The 18,781-nt window shown below is 36.7% G+C and overlaps 1 protein-coding gene across 2 annotated transcripts; it reads left to right on the forward strand.

The window, feature by feature from the left end:
• Window positions 1–3,609: 3,609 nt before the first annotated feature.
• On the forward strand, window positions 3,610–18,584 carry jam2a (junctional adhesion molecule 2a). 2 transcript variants are annotated; one of them, XM_051910285.1, is made up of 10 exons: window positions 3,610–3,839; window positions 11,146–11,211; window positions 11,291–11,401; window positions 13,010–13,159; window positions 13,233–13,417; window positions 14,493–14,595; window positions 16,614–16,721; window positions 16,846–16,858; window positions 17,325–17,358; window positions 18,101–18,584. In XM_051910285.1, the coding sequence occupies exons 1-10, from the start codon at window positions 3,803–3,805 to the stop codon at window positions 18,137–18,139; spliced, it is 846 nt and encodes a 281-aa protein (XP_051766245.1). In that variant the 5' UTR covers window positions 3,610–3,802; the 3' UTR covers window positions 18,140–18,584. The 2 variants fall into 2 exon arrangements, with proteins under 2 accessions (XP_051766245.1, XP_051766236.1); XM_051910276.1 differs by lacking the exon at window positions 16,846–16,858.
• The last annotated feature ends 197 nt before the right edge of the window (window positions 18,585–18,781 follow it).

Raw genomic sequence — 18,781 nt, forward strand, 5'->3', positions numbered from 1 at the left:
ACAATTTAAGGCAAGACACTACAGGCAAAACCAGTGTTTTTCAAGCACTGCTCAGTTTTGAGCCTCCATAACAGTCTTCTTTCAGACGAGTGGAAAGAAAACATCCAAAACACACATTTAAGAGTTTATTTTCTTGCACTTTTATTGTGAGTTTGAGTCAGAAATCAGAAAACTTCAGAGTTTTATTCACATCTATATTCTGAAGGGTTGTTCATACATCATTCACCTGATTAATACAACATTTTATTCCTAAAACATGATAAATACATTTTCTGTTGACAGTATTTTCTGATTTATGGAGTGACATACTAAGAGATAATTGAGTTTTTAAGTCAGTTTTAAGTTTTTGTCATAATTTCAACCTTTTATTCATAATTTTTAATGACTTTTTAAGTATTTTTCTGATTTATTGAGTGCTTAAAAGAGAAATCCAAAAATCTCCTCTGTAAAAACCTTTAATATGTCAACAAATTCAAACAAGAATGATGAATTTGGCAGATTTGTGTGGTGGAAATGCATTCAATTTAGTGCATATTTAATTAGATAATGCCTCGTTTGCATTTTTAAACAACATTTGAGAAAAATTGTAATACAAAAACTAGAGATGCACCGATACTCTTATACTTTATTTTAAATTAATAATAATTTCATTATAATTAATCATTATATTTTTTATTATATTTTGAAAGAAATGCAAATAAAAAATGTATTCTCTCCATTTCGTCAACTTTCAGAGTAACCGTTATAAACAAACACATTCCTCAAATTAATATTAACACACATTAACTAAATTCTGAAGATTAAATTAATATTTCTTAACTTTCTGAATGCATATATTTGCTATTAATATTGAACATTAAACTGGTTTCTTAGCATTTTCTTTACACAAAGCTCAAATTCAGTGCATTTTCCAGCCATCTGTTGATTGACGGGATATATCGGCCCTGACTATCGGCTGTTTTTAAACTACCTATTATTTTCCGATATATCGGTGCATCTCTAACAAAAAACACTTTCTGATTAATCAACTGGTGATATCTGTAATGTCTCGCCTCAACTCATTTCAAGACAAAACTTTTCATAGAGAGATCAGATGTTGAATGCATCACTTGTGTTGATTTGTGGCTCTCGTCTGTGATGGAGGAAACGTGATACTCTACGGCCCTGGGGTGAAAGTGTGCTGACCAGCTGTTGTGTGTGTGTGTGTGTGACACACCCAGATCCCCTCACACACACACACTTGAATTCAGACCAATGGAGATGTTTGGATAGATGCTTCTGTGAGTGTCTCAACTTCGACAAATATGCGGCAATAAGAATGTTGTGAAGTCCAGACGATACACTCGTCAGCTGCGCTTCCCAAAGAAAACACACTGGAAAACAAACAGCTTTCTCCTGTGTTCTCAGTGGTTTCTTTTTTTTTGCATTTTTTAATAGGAATCAACCAAAATAAAAGATATTTATATAGTATGCAGTTTTGTCTCTTGAATATTCAGGATGTGTCCATAAAGTCCTGAGCTCTGTTGTTTGTTTGTGACTGACTGCAGTAATCATCTAATTTCATGCCTTATTAGAGTCGATCATTATCGCCATTATGCAAACCTCCTTATAAACAGTCTTTGTTTGACAAATCTACCTTGTGACCGTTCATCCCAAACTATCCAAATATCAACTGAAAATTTTGTCATGTATTTTATGCATCATCAACTTCAAATTTATATAGTTCACTCGTATACGGGCGATTCTACAGAACTGGTGCAAACTGCTGGCCCACAACCAAAAAACACATTTATAAAGCATTTAAGTATTTCAATTTTAGATGTTTACTAAGATCCTTCTACTGAATCCCACAATATTTAAAATATCAGTAAGATTAATATATATAAAATCATCATTTATTGGGTACTTTCAGTTGGGAGGTGTCTGTCCCGAACACTAACCCCTAAATTTCAACTTGTGAAAATGATGTTGAAATAATTTTTGCAATTTTTTCTATTGTTGTTTTTAAAAATATATTTTTGATTTTTTTTAAGAAGTGAAGTAAAGAAATATATATTTATATTTTATTTTTAAATCATGAAACTTTATGTAAAAAAAAATGTGTCCCGCTTTTTCACATCACTACCGAAACAGTGTGTGTTTGAGTCCATTGTCTGAGACTGATTTTAACACTTTTCTGATCAGGAAATATTCCTGTGTCCCTCCCTCTCATAGCCTCTCTTTCATAGTAGATAGCTCCATCATTTTGAGTTAAATGTGTTCAAAAGTCTGAGAGTCTGTGTGGAACTTTAAGGAACGTCACTACCGAACACCTTTTTCTGCAATTAAGCAAACTTTTTTTGGGGTGTTTTTCCATAAAATGTAGTTTTTCTGTGTGTACAACTGTTCAGAACTGTGCTAGCTAACCATGAGCTGATTAACATCTTTGAGTACCTAAAATTGTCACTACCGAAACAGTCACAACCAAAACATGTCATCATTGTTTTGGTAGTGACAAAAGGGAACACATAAGTATTTTAATATGTTTTAGTATGTGAGTTAAATCCTGTAATGTGATGAAACTGTGCAGTCACGACCGAAACATGGGATGTTTTGTCAAAAATAAAGTATATTAAATGATCAACTAAGATGTTTTTATAGTTCAATGTTTATTCAGACTAATGAATCCTTCACTTTGAAATCAGTATGATAAACTTTGTGACTTTTACAAAGAAAGATTGGATTCAAAATACAACAAATCTCATAAATTACACTTGAAATATTGTTAAAATTGTAATTGTCATTGATTTACCTGTGAAAACTTTTTTTAAAAATAGCAAAAAATATATTTACAAGGTAGATCTTAGACAATATCTTAATAGGTCAATAAAAACCTTCTTAATAAATTATTTATTATTGTATTTCGGTAGTGACAAATCTGGGGAGAGGAAAAATATTCCAAAACTTCCTGAAAATACAATATGAGAATTAACTGCACAATTACTAGAAATCTGTACCTTGGATATTATACAATTTGCATACATATAAAATTTGTGGAAAAATACATTTTGTTTCTCCAAAGACGTTTCCAACTCTGACTTTGAACCAATTCTGTAGAATGACCCATATAGAAGCCAAACCAGCACTTAAATGGTCACCTTAAAACAGTGTTCAGTCACAGTTGTATTTTCTGTATTTACATGTTATATTTAAAAAAAAAATCATAATTGTCAATACTTTCGCCAATTAAAATAGTTCTTTAGCAGAACTGCACACTGTTTATAGTTAGTATTTTTGCGCATGTGGTGTGTGCACTGAAAAAACAGTCTGTTAGTAATACATTAGTAATATTCAATACTATTTAGGGCGGATAGGGTGGATAGTATTCACACTGGGATGCAGGGTTAGGCTCTAGAACAATGGGCTCATCCAATCAGATCTCAGGACCGGAACTATTCTGATAATGACTGTTTTTGTTTGAAAAGTTGACTGAAATGTGTAAATTGTCTCGAGCTACTCCACAGACTTTATAACACTCATTATTATAATCCCAATATGCGATTTTGTGTATGTTAAATGGCGATGAGTGTGTGTAATTAGTGTTGTTCCCGCCCTCTACTACACACACACACACACACACACACACACACAGAACTCGCCTTCAGTCAGTCCGTCAGTCAGTGAGTTTGATCATCAGCGCGCGCGCAGCGAATCAAACACAGTTCGGACACGCGCGCGTCTCTACAATACACTGGATATATAAGCGATTATTTCAGCGTCGTACTCGGATTCTTCCCTAAAGTTCATCGGCTTTGTGGATAAAATGTTTGCGTCCGTGGCTTTGCTGATATTAATTCAGAGTAAGTGCTTTGTTCCATGTGATCTTCTTAAAGTCTCATGATCCCCTTTAGAGAATAAGATTAGACTGCTCTCAGTGTGTGTGTGTGTGTGTGTGTGTGTTACACGTCATATAGGTTGCTTTGTTAATATAAATTAAATAGTGTATATCATCTAAACACCTGTTGATTCCACCTGCTGATAAAGTTTTGGACTAAAACAAAAGCATTAGTTTATGTAAATGTAGTTGAATATGGTTTTCATTCAGTACTATGATATTATAGTAAATATACACTGTGATTTGTTTGTATAATCTTATGAAAGATTATTTAGTAAATTAAAAAGTGAGTTTAGATTTTAATCATGAATGGTATTAAACTTGATTAATTAAAACATTATTGAGATGTTCAGCAGCTTTTTTAAAAATATTCATAGCTCATAATTTGAAGTAAACAGAGGACAATGAGGTAGTTACATAGTCAATACTATGATCAATATAACTAACTCTGCTGGAGGAACTTGTTTATTACCAAGTTCCAGTATTTGTGATTGTCCTTCTGTCATTTTGCCATGAGATGTTTTATAGATTTGATATTCCAAAACTCATTTTCAATCTGAGAATGGACGGAAAGTCGAGTCCAGGGTGGAGAATTTGACCCTTACAATAAAGTACAACATTTTACTCCAGTGTTTTGTCCTCATGCGAACACCGTCTCTCTCTGTGGAATGTGAAGATCTCGCGTCTGACGGCGGTTTGTGTGGTCAGTCACGGTTTGTGTGGTCAGTCACGGTTGTTTGTGGTCCGTGTGATGCTGAGCGTGTTTGTGAGGGTTCAGATGTGTCTCTGCATCTGTTGATTCTGGCCTGAGTTTGATGGTGTGTTTTACTGTAATTCTGCCCAACATGCTGCGTCTCATGAGATCTCAGAGAGCACAAGTGATGCCATCACTCTGAGAAAGAGCTTTAACTGTATGTGTGTGTGTGTGTGTGTGTGTGTGTGTGTGTGTGTGTGTGTGTGTGTGTTGTGTCTGTACCAGCTGTTCCAGGCAGAGTTACACACACACACACACACACACACACACACACACACACACACACACACACACACACAGAGGCTCTTTGTTCCTTCAGAGTTTCTCATTTAAGTGATCAACACAACAATCAGACACCACAGGGATCATTTTCCTATTTATTCTGTATTTATACACACAAACATCCACTCTTGAGTAGTGTGTGTGTATATATATATATATATATATATATATATATATATATATATATATATATATATATATATATATGAGACTAGCCTAAATATTTAGCAGTCAAATATTACATTAAGTATTCATTCATTTAAGATTTTGTTTTATTGTATGTAAACTATGCAGATTTAAATGAAAAATCTTGTATTAAAGTCTTACTGTAATGTAGTATAAATTACTGCATTACAATAATAAACATCTAATGAGAAAAATCATGTTAAGTATAATAAATATTATTATTATTATTATTATTATTATATAATGTATCATGTAATTATTATTAATATTATATTAAAAATGAGAATTTGGGGTTACATATATTAAGTTGTCATTATAATTAATAATAATTAATAATGTTCTGTTGTCTTTATGCACTTTATTTTACAGTCCTGTTCCCCGTGTATATACTGTGTACTTAAAATAGTAATTTGCTAAAACTAGGAAATAACTAGGTACTAACTCTAAACCTAACCTTAAAGGATTAGTTCACTTCTGAATTAAAGTTTCCTGATAACATCATGCCATTCAAGATGTTTATGTCTTTCTTTCTTCAGTCGAAAAGAAATGAAGGTTTTTGAGGAAAACACTCCAGGATTTTTCTCCATATAGTGGACTTCACTGGGGTTCAACGGGTTGAAGGTCCAAATGTCAGTTTCAGTGCAGCTTCAAAGAGCTCTACATGATCCCAGACGAGGAATAAGAGTCTTATCTAGAGAAACCATCGGACATTTTCTAAAAAAAAAAAAAAAAAAAATGATATACTTTTTAACCACAAATGCTCGTCTTGCACTGCTCTGTGATGCTCCACGCATTACGTAATCATGTTGGAAAGATCACGCGTGATGTAGGCAGAACTTTAAAACATTAAAACACATTGGCACATTAAAATAGTGTTCAGTCACAGTTGTATTTTCTGTATTTACATGTTATATTTAAAAAAAAAAATCAGTAATAGTCAATACTTTTGCCAAATAAAATAGTTCTTTAGCAGAACTGCACACTGTTTATAGTTAGTATTTCTTGCGCATGTGGTGTGTGCACTGAAAAAACAGTCTGCGTCTCCATGTGCTTTCTATCCATCCTATGTGACATTAGTAATATTCAATACTATTTAGGGTGGATAGTATGCACAGTGGGATGCAGGGTTAGTGTCTAGAACAATGGGCTCATCCAATCAGATTTCAGGGCCAGAACTATTTCTGGCGGAAGTAACTCATTTTCTCCTCCAACATCAAAATCGTCCGACATCGTTGTTTTACCTTTTTTTGTAAAGGCCGTTTGACTTAGTCTTTGCACGTTCGCTTTGTAAACACTGGATCGGTACTTCTGCCTACGTCACGCGTGACCTTTCCAACGTGATTACGTAATGCGTGGAGCATCACAGAGCAGTGCAAGACGAGCATTTGTAGTTAAAAAGTATATAATGTTTATTTTTTTTTTTTAGAAAATGTCCGATGGTTTCTCTAGATAAGTCCCTTATTCCTCGTCTGGGATCATGTAGAGCTCTTTGAAGCTGCACTGAAACTGACATTTGGACCTTCAACCCGTTGAACCCCAGTGAAGTCCACTATATGGAGAAAAATCCTGGAATGTTTTCCTCAAAAACCTTCATTTGACCTGAACATGGCTGGATGTGTGATCATACGTGTTTAAATCTCCACATAAGATTGATTTGTTGTTGAGCTGTTGGTGTTTAAGAGCTGTCAGACGCAGTAAAATCAGCGAGCGAGTGTGTTTATGTGCTGACTCAGGACAGCAGTGACAGGTGTGTGTGTGTGTGGGAGTGTGTATGAGGTTCTCACAGGGACATTTGCTGTCCGTTCATCTTATCTGACCGCAGCAGCTCCTGTGAGTGTCTATCAGACTGGACACAGTGTTTCCATGTTTGCTGATTCACGTCACACACTCATTGCTTCCCTGCGTCTCAGCGGCCGTCAGATGATAAGACGGCAGATACAAGGTCGAGCTCGGCACGGAGGCGGCTATAATGGAGCTAGAAGTCTCTCCTCACCGCAGGACAGTATTCAAGCAATATTTGACCAGAAATAAAGATTCTGGCATCATTCACTTGCCCTCGTCATGTTCAAACCCGTATGACTTTCTTTCTTCAGTGGAGCACAAAAGGAGACGTTCAGCAGGATGTTTGGCAAGGAGCAGCATGAACGATCTGCTACTAAACATCTGCTTTTGTGCTTCACTGAAGAAAGTAAGTCATACGGCTTTGGAACAATGAGTGAACATCACACACACTTATGTACAAACTTTTATGTTAGACGGAAATAATCACGATTAATTGATTTGACCACTATTATTATTATTTTGAGAAGTACATTCTGCTGTACAATATTAATGCGTTTCTGTTCAAATTTCAAGTTAAGTGAAGCCGAACTTTTATTTTGTAGGGTTGTAGTGAAGATCTTTGAGTTTCTGTGTGAATCTGATGACCGTTTTATAAATGTAAATGAATGTGAGCGGATGATGATTGACAGCTGCTCATGAGCTTTGATAAGATGTTCCTGTTTCATGCTCCAGATCTGGAATAACACAGATATGGAGGAAAGTCAGCATTCCTTCAGCGTGATTTAATGAAGACACACATGTTCACCGTCTGCTTACAGAAGCCTTCCAGAAAAATCGCTGTTGTTATTGCAAACTAAAACTGTTAAAAATCATTTTCATTTGTCGAAATGAAGCTCAAATTAAGTATTAGAGGAAAAACTTGAAAATGAGAACTTGGTGACTAACTGAAATAAAGTTGAAGTACTAAAATAATTAAAACTGAAGTGTTGAAATGTCGTAATGACGTCACGCTCTGTCTTTAAATGATGAAACAACGGTGACAAATCAAGCACTCTAATCACCCACAGTCCTGTTTTTAATGATTTTGTCTGTCAGGAAACAACAACTCCAAATATTTTGGATGCGCAGTTTCCGCAGGTCATTATCAGCTGCACGTTTACAAGGAATTACACAAGGACACGGTCATTTATCTGCACTAGAAAAAAAAACTCACTTTACTAAAACGATTCATTTCATTTTGATTTAACAATGTAGCAGCAATAATCTTTCGTGGTTCTTTCGTGAAAAGATTTGACTGGAGTCTTCATTCAGGTTTCAGCTGTTTTACTGAAAGTTCTTGCACAATCAAGAGAGACAAAATAAACTGTTGCTCCGTCTTTCTTTCTTAATTAATTAACAGGGAAATTAACGGGGGTTTGGGGCAAAAATGCCACCAAAATTAATAAAAATGCTTCCAAAAACCAAGATATGGTCCAAAAAAAGTCTCTGTATAAGTTCTTGTTTTTAATATTTATAAGCAATAACACACGAGCAAAAGTGCTGTTTTCCTGAATATCAGCATGTTTGTTCATTTTATATAACAACTCAATAAACAATAAGTTAATAGGCTCTTTGGTGACTCAATATTGTCGTTTTTTTTTCATCTATGTGCCAACGAAAATGGTTCCAAACATTAGACCCATTGCACGTCTCTGAGCAACACCGTTTCAGTTTCGTTACTGAATGAATCTGTGTTTTTGAACGAGTCGTTCTAATGAATGACTCGAGGACTCACTTCAGCTTTGTCCTTGCATGAATCTGCCATTTTGAACTGAATGATTCAATGACTCACTCGTTTAGACAATGATTTGCCGCCACCTACTGGTGGTTTTAGCATCATTTCATTTTAGCTGAGGGATGAAGATTGAATGCTGTTTTTGTTTTCGGCTGTGATTGTAACAATAGTTCTGGTTAAAGAGATAGAAAACATTAATAAATAGACTATTAAGAGCGAAATATGAGATAACATTGTAAATATAACAGACATAGCGTAATTGCAGTCACAATGTTTTTGTCCCTCTTTTTCCTCTGATTTATATGAATGCAACGTGGATCATGTAAAAGCATCGCGGCACAAAGTGAAGGAGATTGTGTGATCTGCTCTGGAAAGCTTTAGTCTCGTCAGTGATGTCATGAACCTGATCTCTTGTGGGTCATGGTTTGATAACGGCCAGCGTTATGCTAATGACACGTGGGCAGAAACAGGAAGACCAACAATGGCCGTCATGTTATTCAGGAAAGGAAACACCTGCTTCCTTTTCCTGTAAGTTAATCAAAATCCAACTTTAGCCACAAACAGACAGGAGAACAGAAGCAGGACCTTTGAGTCTATTCAGTACAGAAGTCAGTGAAGAATGAGTCCAGCTATGTTTAGAAATCCATATTGTGCCTGTTCATCCCACTGGGAGTCCGCAAACACTTTTCATAGAGCGCTGTGCGCTATTAGCTGCTTTGAAACAATCTGTATTGTATACAGCGCTATAGAAATAAGGGTAAAAAAGATTCAGTAATTCACTCTTCAGTTACTATGCGGCATAGCAGCAACAAAAACAACCTCAGGAACCACATGGCAACACCCTAGCAACCGCTCAGAACACCCTAGCAACTGTATAACAATACACAAAAACACTCAACATCCTAGCAACAACTCAGAACACATATACATCAATAATCTAGCAAACACCTTGAACAGCCTAGAAACTGCAGAACAGCATATCAAAACCTACTCATAACATTCTAGCAACTGCATAGCAACAACTTAGCAAATACTCAGAACACTATAGCAACCATGTCAAATTCCTAGCAAACACCTAGAACACCCTAGCAACCACATAGCAACATATCAAAACGCTCATAATGCCCTAGCAACCACATAGCAACACCCTAGCAACTACTCAGAACACTATAGCAACCGTAAATTAATGCTCTAGCAAACACCTAAAACACCCTAGCAACCTCTTAACAACACACTTAAACTTCAGCAACCACACAAAACCCCATAGCAGCTGTATATATATGCCCCAGGAAACTCTTAGAATACCCTAGCAAACGCATAGCAACATATCAAAACACACTCATAACGCCCTTGCAACCGCATAGTAACACCTCAGAAACCACACAGAACACCATGGCAACTGTATACATATGCCCTAGTAAACACCTTGAACACCCTAGCAACCTCATAGCAACACCTCAGAAACCACACAGAACACCATGGCAACTGTATACATATGCACCTAGAACACCCTAGCAACATATCAGAATCCACCTAGAACTTCCTAGCACAAAACACACTTGTAACGCCCTAGCAACCGCATAGCTACACCCTAGAAACTACTCAGAACACTATAGCAACCATATCTTAATGCCCTAGCAAACACCTACAACACCCTTGCAACCGCATATCAACATATCAAAACCCACCCATACCACCTCAGGAACCACATAGCAACACCTTAGAAACTGCATAACAGTGCACAAAACACACTCATAACGCCCTAGCAACTGCATAGCAACACCCTATCAACTACTCAGAGCACTATAGCAGCAATATGTCAGTGCCCTAGCAAACACCTACAACACCCTTGCAACCGCATAGCAACATATCAAAACCCACCCGAACCACATAGTAACACCCTAGAAACTGTATAACAGTGCATAAAACACACTCATAACGCCCTAGCAACCACATAGCAAAACCCAAGCAACTACTTGAAACACTATAGCAACCATATGTCTATGCCCTAGCAACCGCATAGCAACATATTAAAACCCACCCATACCACCTCAGGAACCACATAGCAACACCCTAGAAACTGCATAACAATACACAAAACACACTCATAACGCCCTAGCAACTGCATAGCAACACCCTATTGACTACTCAGAACACTATAGCAGCAATATGTCAGTGCCCTAGCAAACACCTACAACACCCTTACAACCGCATAGCAACATATCAAAACCCACCCATACCAGGAACCACATAGCAACACCTTGGCAACCACACAGAGCACTTTTGCAACCGTATAGATATGCCTTAGCAAACACCACATAGCAACACACTAAAAACATTCATAATGTTCAGGAAGTCAAACTACCAATGATGGACTTATAACAACTGACACACTGCAAACTAGCTTATCATCTGAAAATCACAAACAACTATTTTTTTGGGGAAAGTATTTTGGAGACTGAGATTGTGGTGTTTTTGTTGTCTCTGTTTCAGGCGTCCCTGTCGTCCCCGTCACCGTCACCAGCCGCAGTCCCAAAGTGGAAGTGCATGAGCTCTCGGGTGAGTTTGTGTAACGTCTTCATGCAGCCGTCAGTGAGACGATGTGCACTAACTCCATGATGTGTGCTGCCCTCCACAGACGCCGAGCTCTCCTGTGAGTTCAAGACTGAGAAAGAAACCAGTCCTCGCATCGAGTGGAAGAAGAAAGACAAAGACGTGTCCTTCGTTTATTATGAAGGCAGCTTCTTAGGTAAGTGACGAATGAATGATTCCTCAAATGTCTTAAGGAGAGGTGTGCATATCGACACCCTAGCAACCATATAGAAAAAAACCTAGCAAATGCATAGCAACATATCTAACCCCACTTATACCACCTCAGGAACTGGAAAGCAACACTCTAACAACTGCTCATAACACCTTAGCAACTACTTATATCAGTCATATATCACTGCCCTAGCAAACACATAGAGCATCTTAGCAACCCCATAGCAACAGGCTAAAAATCACTCATAACACCTCTGCAACCACATACCACATATTCCCTAGCAGACACCTCCTGGAAACTACATAGCAACACACTAAAAACACCCTAGCAACCACTCAGAACACCATCACAACCATTTTTCAATGTCCCAGTAAACAAGTCTTAGCAACCACATAGCAACAGGCTAAAATCACTCATAACACCTCAGCAACCACACAGAACACCTTAGCAATCAAATAGATACGCCTTAGCAGACACCTCCTAGAAACCCCATAGCAACACACTAAAAACATTCTTAACACCCTAGCAACTGCATAGCCGCACGAATATTGTCGGCATAAAAGTGATAATGAAGGCCGAGCAATCGCAACAGATGCACAAGTGGTGACAAATAGATTGACTTAAAAAGTAAAAGGGCCTAAGATCGAGCCCTGAGGAACACCTGAACTGATCTCAGACCTGTAAACACCCAAGGCAATGAACTGGGAACGGTCTGTAAAATAGGATTTAAACCAGCAAGTTTTTATTTTGTATTTTATTATTTTAATGTAGTTTTATTTTATTCTTGTATTCTTGATTTTATTTGTATTATTTTTTTTATTATGTTATATTATAATATATATTATTATTATTATTATTATTATTATTATTATATTATCATATTTTATTATTGTTTTTATTTGTATTATTTTATTTTTATTATTATTGTAATGAAGCTGGACTCAGTCCAAAGGCAGGTAGCAGGGAATCGTAAACGGTAAGCAGACAGGATCGGAGACAGACAGACAGGCAGACAAGATAATAACCCTCAGTAGTGTACACAATGTGAAACAAGACTTCGCAATGAGGTAGTGTGTGAGTGAGTCTTAAATAGTCCAGATAATAGGCTACAGGTGTATGTGGCAAATGATGATAGGTGTGGAGTGTGCATGTGACAGGCAGGGAGGATTATGGGAAGTGTAGTCCAGGAACTGACAGGAATCATGACAATTATCATTATTATTACTATTATTATTTTTATTATCATTATTAATTACTATTATTATTATTATATTTTATTAGTTTTTATTTGTATTATTCTATTTTTATTATTGCTATTATTATTATTGTTGTTGTTGTTGTTTATTGTTGTTATTATTAATACTATTATAAATTTGTTATTATTTTTATTTTAATTATTAATGTTGTTATTATATTATTATTATTTTATTACTGTTTTTATTATTGTTACTATTATTAAAATTGTATTTATTATCATCATTATTGTTGTTGTTATTATTAATATTATTAATATAATATTATTATTATTATCCTTATTACTATTATTATTATCATCATCATTTAGGGATGCGTAATGTCTTGTGTGTTGTGCAGGACCGTTTAAGGGGCGCGCGGCTATCGAAGGGGCGACGGTGCATCTGCGCAGAGTGACTCAGGCGGACGCGGGCGAGTACCGCTGTGAGGTCAGCGCTCCGGCCGACTCCGTCAAGCTGGGAGAGACCAACGTCACGCTCAAAGTGCTGGGTAACACTCATCTCTGATGCTTTCGGATGCTCTCTGTGTCCTGCTGGTGTGTTTATTGTGGTTTCTGCTGCAGTTCCTCCACAAACCCCGTCATGTGACATTCCCAGCTCCGCTCTGACGGGCTCTCAGGTGGAGCTGCGCTGTAGGGACCAGCACAGCATCCCGCCGGCCAGATACACCTGGTTCAAAGACAACCGCGCGCTGCCCATCCGTCAGCCCAACGCCACATACACGGTCAACGAGTTCACTGGTGTACTGGTCAGTATCAACACACATTACATACGTTTAATGCTGTTAAATCAGAATCATTTTAAATACACACAAGAAGTCTCCTATGCTCTCAACAAAACTGCATTTGTTTGATCAAAAATACAGCAAAAATAGTGAAATATCACAATGTAAAACAGCTGTTTTCTATGTGAATATATAGTAAAATGTAATTTATATCCAGTGATCAAAGCTGAATTTTCAGCATCATTACTCCTGCTGAATTCGTAAACACTGACTATACTACATTTGAATGGAAGAATATGTATTTAAAGGCAAATATGAGCAAATGAGAGGAGAATCACAAAACGAGTGATTAATCATAAATCCAGTCATTGCAGCTGTTTGAATTGTGTGCGTGTGAATGAAAGCGAGTCTGTTGTCCTCGTGTTCAGATCTGTTCTGAATCTCTGAGTGTCACACAGACAAACTGATGCTGACGGACCGACACGAGCGTCTCTGAACAACACTGACTGTCTGTCACACATTCACACGCCTCTGAACGCTGAGCAACACGAGCAACCTGACCATTCTGTGCTTGATTTCAGCTCAGCCATGATTCTTTTAGTGATCAGGAAGCAAAAGTGCTTCATTTTGCTTCCTTTTTTCAGGAAGCAAAAGTGATCAAAAGTGACATTTATAATGTCACAAAAGATTCTATTTCAAATAAATGCTGTTCACTTCTATTCATCAACGAATCCTGAAAAATAAAATGTATTAGTTTCCACAAAAATATGAACTGTTTTCATCATTGATAATAATCAGGAATGTTTCTTGAGCAAATCATCATATTAGAATGATTTCTGAAGGATCATGTGACACTGAAGACTGGAGTAATGATGCTGAAAATTCAGCTTTGATCACTGGATATAAATTACACTTTACTATATATTCACATAGAAAACTGAATGTTGAATGTGTCATATGAACAAGTGACTAAATCAAGAGTGATTCATTGAGTGAGTGAATCATTAGATTGATTCAAAGTGAACCGGTTCTTGATTCCCAATCCGACTGAAGAAGATAAAGGTGTGTTTGACTATTATTCCTCTTCTGTACGGATCAGACCTTCCAGACGGTGAGCAGGGCCGATACGGGTCAGTATCACTGTGAGGCCAAAAACGGGGTGGGACCCGCTAAGAGCTGCCGGGGGACGCTCATGCAGATCGGTGAGTCCACTTAAAGTCAGCATGAAAGGGAAGTTGCTCTATTCTTTTCTCCCCTATTGTGAGTGAAACGCTTCTGAAACAAGAACAAATGTAGGGCGGGGCTTGATTTTGTCTGTGGGGAATTGATTGGATGGTTGTGGTTTGCTATTGGTGGATCACATGTGAGTGACAGGTTGCCCCGCCCTCATCATCAGAGTAGAGAAGAGATGCTGCAAGAGGGAGGAGAAGATATTCTGATTCAAGATTATGAGGAACATGAATTTAACACAATAATGATGTGCACCGATGAATCATTTACAATAAACACTGCAATATTCATTTCATGGTGACTTTAATTATATTTTGGGGGCATTTTTGTACTCAGAATTGAGATAAACCTGACAAAACCTGTTTTTGGGGATGATGTTGTTTGTAAAAATGTTATGTAAATAAAGGTTGTTTTTTATTGTAAAAATGCAAAGTTTTTACAGTTTGGGTTATCGTTAACTAAAAGTAAAATCATAAAAAAAAATTTTTCATCACTTGAAATAAAATAAGCATTAATTGAAATAAAATATACAAATACTTTTCAGTGAGTTTTATTTTATTTCAGCGAGTTGCATGACAAGATTTACTTATTTTCATTTAGTTTAAGTTAAATTACTAAAACTAAATAAAATGACAAAAACTAAAAAAGTTTGAAAATATACTTTTATAGTTTTTGTTAATATTTTGAATTAGATTTTCTTTTTATATCAATGATACTAAAATCACGTTTCCATGTTTTCACATGTTTTTTATTTTTAAAGCATTAAAGGATTAGCTCACTTCAGAATGAAAATTTCCTGATAATTTACTCACCCCCATGTCATCCAAGATGTTTGTCTTTCTTTCTTCAGTGGAAAAGAAATGAAGGTTTTTGAGGAAAACATTCCAGGATTTTTCTCCATATAGTGGACTTCACTGGGGTTCAACGGGTTGAAGGTCCAAATGTCAGTTTCAGCTTCAAAGAGCTCTACATGATCCCAGACGAGGAATGAGAGTCTTATCTAGAGAAACCATCGGACATTTCCTAAAAAAAATAAACATTATATACTTTTTAACCACAAATGCTCGTCTTGCACTGCTCTGTGATGCGCCACGCATTACGTAATCATGTTGGAAAGATCACGCGTGACGTAGGCAGAAGTACCGATCCAGTGTTTACAAAGTGAACGTGCAAAGACTAAGTCAAACGGCCTTTACAAAAAAAGGTAAAACAACGATGTTGGAGGAGAAAATGAGATGGAGTTTTTCTTCCACCTACATCACGCGTGACCTTTCCAACGTGATTACGTAATGCGTGGAGCATCACAGAGCAGTGCAAGACGAGCATTTGTGGTTAAAATATGTAATTTTTATTTTTTTTTTAGAAAATGTCAGATGGTTTCTCTAGATAAGACTCTTATTCCTCGTCTGGGATCATGTAGAGCTCTTTGAAGCTGCACTGAAACTGACATTTGGACCTTCAACCCGTTGAACCCCAGTGAAGTCCACTATATGGAGAAAAATCCTGGAATGTTTTCCTCAAAAACCTTTATTTCTTTTCCACTGAAGAAAGAAAGACATTCTTGGATGACATGGGGGCGAGTAAATTATCAGGAAATTTTCATTCTGAAGTGAACTAATCCTTTAAAGGTGTAAATCTCATGTTTTTTGTTGAGAATACTATCATTTTTTTAATAATATCTAACTTATAATGACCCCTGGATGAAGAGGAGATCTGAGTGTGTGAATATGATGATGGTGTTTGTGATGAAGATTCAGTGTAAAATCACTAATGTACTCGTGATTGTACAGATTTGTCTTATAATAACCATGGACTTTATTACAGTTGTATGAAACATGTTCAGGTTGAGTGTTTTGAAGCTTCAAATGTGAATGTTTCTCCACTCATTTCATCAAGTCATTTTTGTTTTTCCATGCAGTTTATCTTCTGCTGAGTGCATGACAGATCATGTCTTTCTCTCTGTCTGTGTTTCTGTCTCTCTCTCTATCAGATGATCTGAATCTGGCGGCGGTGATCTCCGGGGTTCTTCTGCTGTGTCTGCTGCTGTTGTTGTGTTCGTTCGGAGTCTGTTACGCCCATCGGCACGGATACTTCAGCCGTGAGTTCTGCACTTTCACATACAGCTCATCATATTTTCTGTATATATTCTCTGACCATTTGAGAATTCTGTCAGGAGAGTTTATTAATGTTTTTCATTTCTGCCGCTGACTCAACACTCACAGGACACAGAGGAAGGTAAGACTAGTTCACTACCTTAACTAACAGACTGAGTGTGTGTGTGTGAAGGTACTAATCGATCCAGAAGCAGTTTTCGAGTGTCGTAATCGTGTTTTGAACCTCGTTACTGCATGCGATTTGCTTGATCACTCCGCGTCTCACACACACGCTAATTTCCCATAATGCTGCATGACGCACGGCGTGTTTGACCGGCACCGGCTGACTGTAACACTTGACCTTTGACCTCAGCGGTGCGTTATTGCAGGTCGTTCTGGATCCCACAGTGTCACGGTGCGGCGCACATAAGCAGCCAGAACCTCAACAGAACCGAACACACGTGAGTCCGACCGTCACGCCAGATACACGCAGGGACCGTAGACAGACAGACAGACACGTGTGTGTGTGTGAGAGAGAGAGAGAGAGAGTGTGTGTTTGTTAATCTTGCTGATTTGTTTCAGTTTAACATTGTGTTTTCCTGTTTCAGTCAGCATTCAGGATACAGTCACCCTCCAAAGGAAGTGAGTCAGATTCTCATATCAATACTGAGAATTCTCAGATTGAAATTCTTAACAAATGTTAATAAATGTTGTAAAAATATATATCTCTCATTGTTAGTTCACGTAAGTTAATGCACTAACTACTGTTCACTAATGGGACCTTATTATAAAGTTTATATATATATATATATTTTTAAAATATAAAAATGTAATATTTTAAATTAAATAATTAATTTTGTTTGGAATTATGGTGATCATTTATAATAATGTTAATAATCATATAATAATAAAAATTAATAATAATAACTGTATATATTGTATATACTGTACTATGCAGGTTTTTTGTTTTCAATTATTGCAACAATTTATAATAATTCCCTTCCCTCCCAAAAATGGTGACACTGTAGCACTAAAAATAAAGCTTTTGACAATTTTACAAAGTAAAATTTCTCTGTTTCTCCTCTAATTAAATTTTCTTTTATGAATTGATACATTAATACACATAAATGCAAACGGAGTAAATCATGATCATTTCACAGGGTTTTACTGATCCTCTATGGTGAATATTGAATAGAATTATTGGAAAGGAAATGCATTTTTATTATTATTATTATTTTTCCAAATAAAACAGTCAAATTCAGCAGCAGGATGTATTTTTGGCAGCTCTGTATCACACAGGACATAGTGTTGTGTTTAATTAATTAATATTAAGTTGATCAGTAATGTACAAAGATGTCATTCTGAATGATTTGTCTTTCTCCAGCCTCAGGATTTCAAACACACTCAGTCGTTCATGCTGTGATGGTGAAAACGACAGACGGATGATGATTGTGGCGACGCTGGAACCGACATGAAGAAACTGGACACACACAATAAAATCACTCTCACCATAATCTTCCAAACGCCTCCGACAGACTTTAAGAAAACACAACCAGCTGTTCTGAGAGCCAGTCTCCTGTGGTTCTCTTATAAATGTTGAACTGTAGCGCCTCCTGCTGGCCGTTTGTGGTGCAGCAGACCCTCAAACCAATGAACCAAATGAACCAGAGCGACTGAAACAGTTTAATCCGGTGCCTTTAAACGAGCTGATCGATGATGTTTGACACGCCGTGCCTTTCATTTCAACAGAATCATGTCTTTATCTGATGAGTGTGAGGATGTAAATCATGCAATGGGTGAATTGTTGTATATTTTATCAGTATTTGTTTATTCTTGTTTTGTTTTTTAATAAAAATAATTGCATTTTTTGTCTGAATTGGAACATTTATTTCGCAGATGCATTTATTCATTCATCGTGAGATGAGAAATGCTGAAATATCCAAAGTTCCCAAATCATTCAGAGAAGTTCAGGTTTGAAAGCACCTGAGGTAAAGCTTTATCAGGGTTCATTCGTCAATATTAATGCTTCAGCTAACATTTTACCATTTACTGAGAACATGTTTAA

This window comes from Ctenopharyngodon idella, chromosome 1 (genome assembly GCF_019924925.1).
Source record: "Ctenopharyngodon idella isolate HZGC_01 chromosome 1, HZGC01, whole genome shotgun sequence".
NCBI lineage: Eukaryota > Metazoa > Chordata > Actinopteri > Cypriniformes > Xenocyprididae > Ctenopharyngodon > Ctenopharyngodon idella.

Excerpts from the sequence above, each read along its gene's own strand:
- jam2a (XM_051910276.1), top strand. The coding sequence starts at position 3,803 with ATGTTTGCGTCCGTGGCTTTGCTGATATTAATTCAGA. Across the intron at positions 11,212-11,290 it reads GGAAGTGCATGAGCTCTCGG|ACGCCGAGCTCTCCTGTGAG; the intron begins GTGAGTTTGTGT and ends TGCCCTCCACAG. Across the intron at positions 13,160-13,232 it reads CGTCACGCTCAAAGTGCTGG|TTCCTCCACAAACCCCGTCA; the intron begins GTAACACTCATC and ends TTTCTGCTGCAG.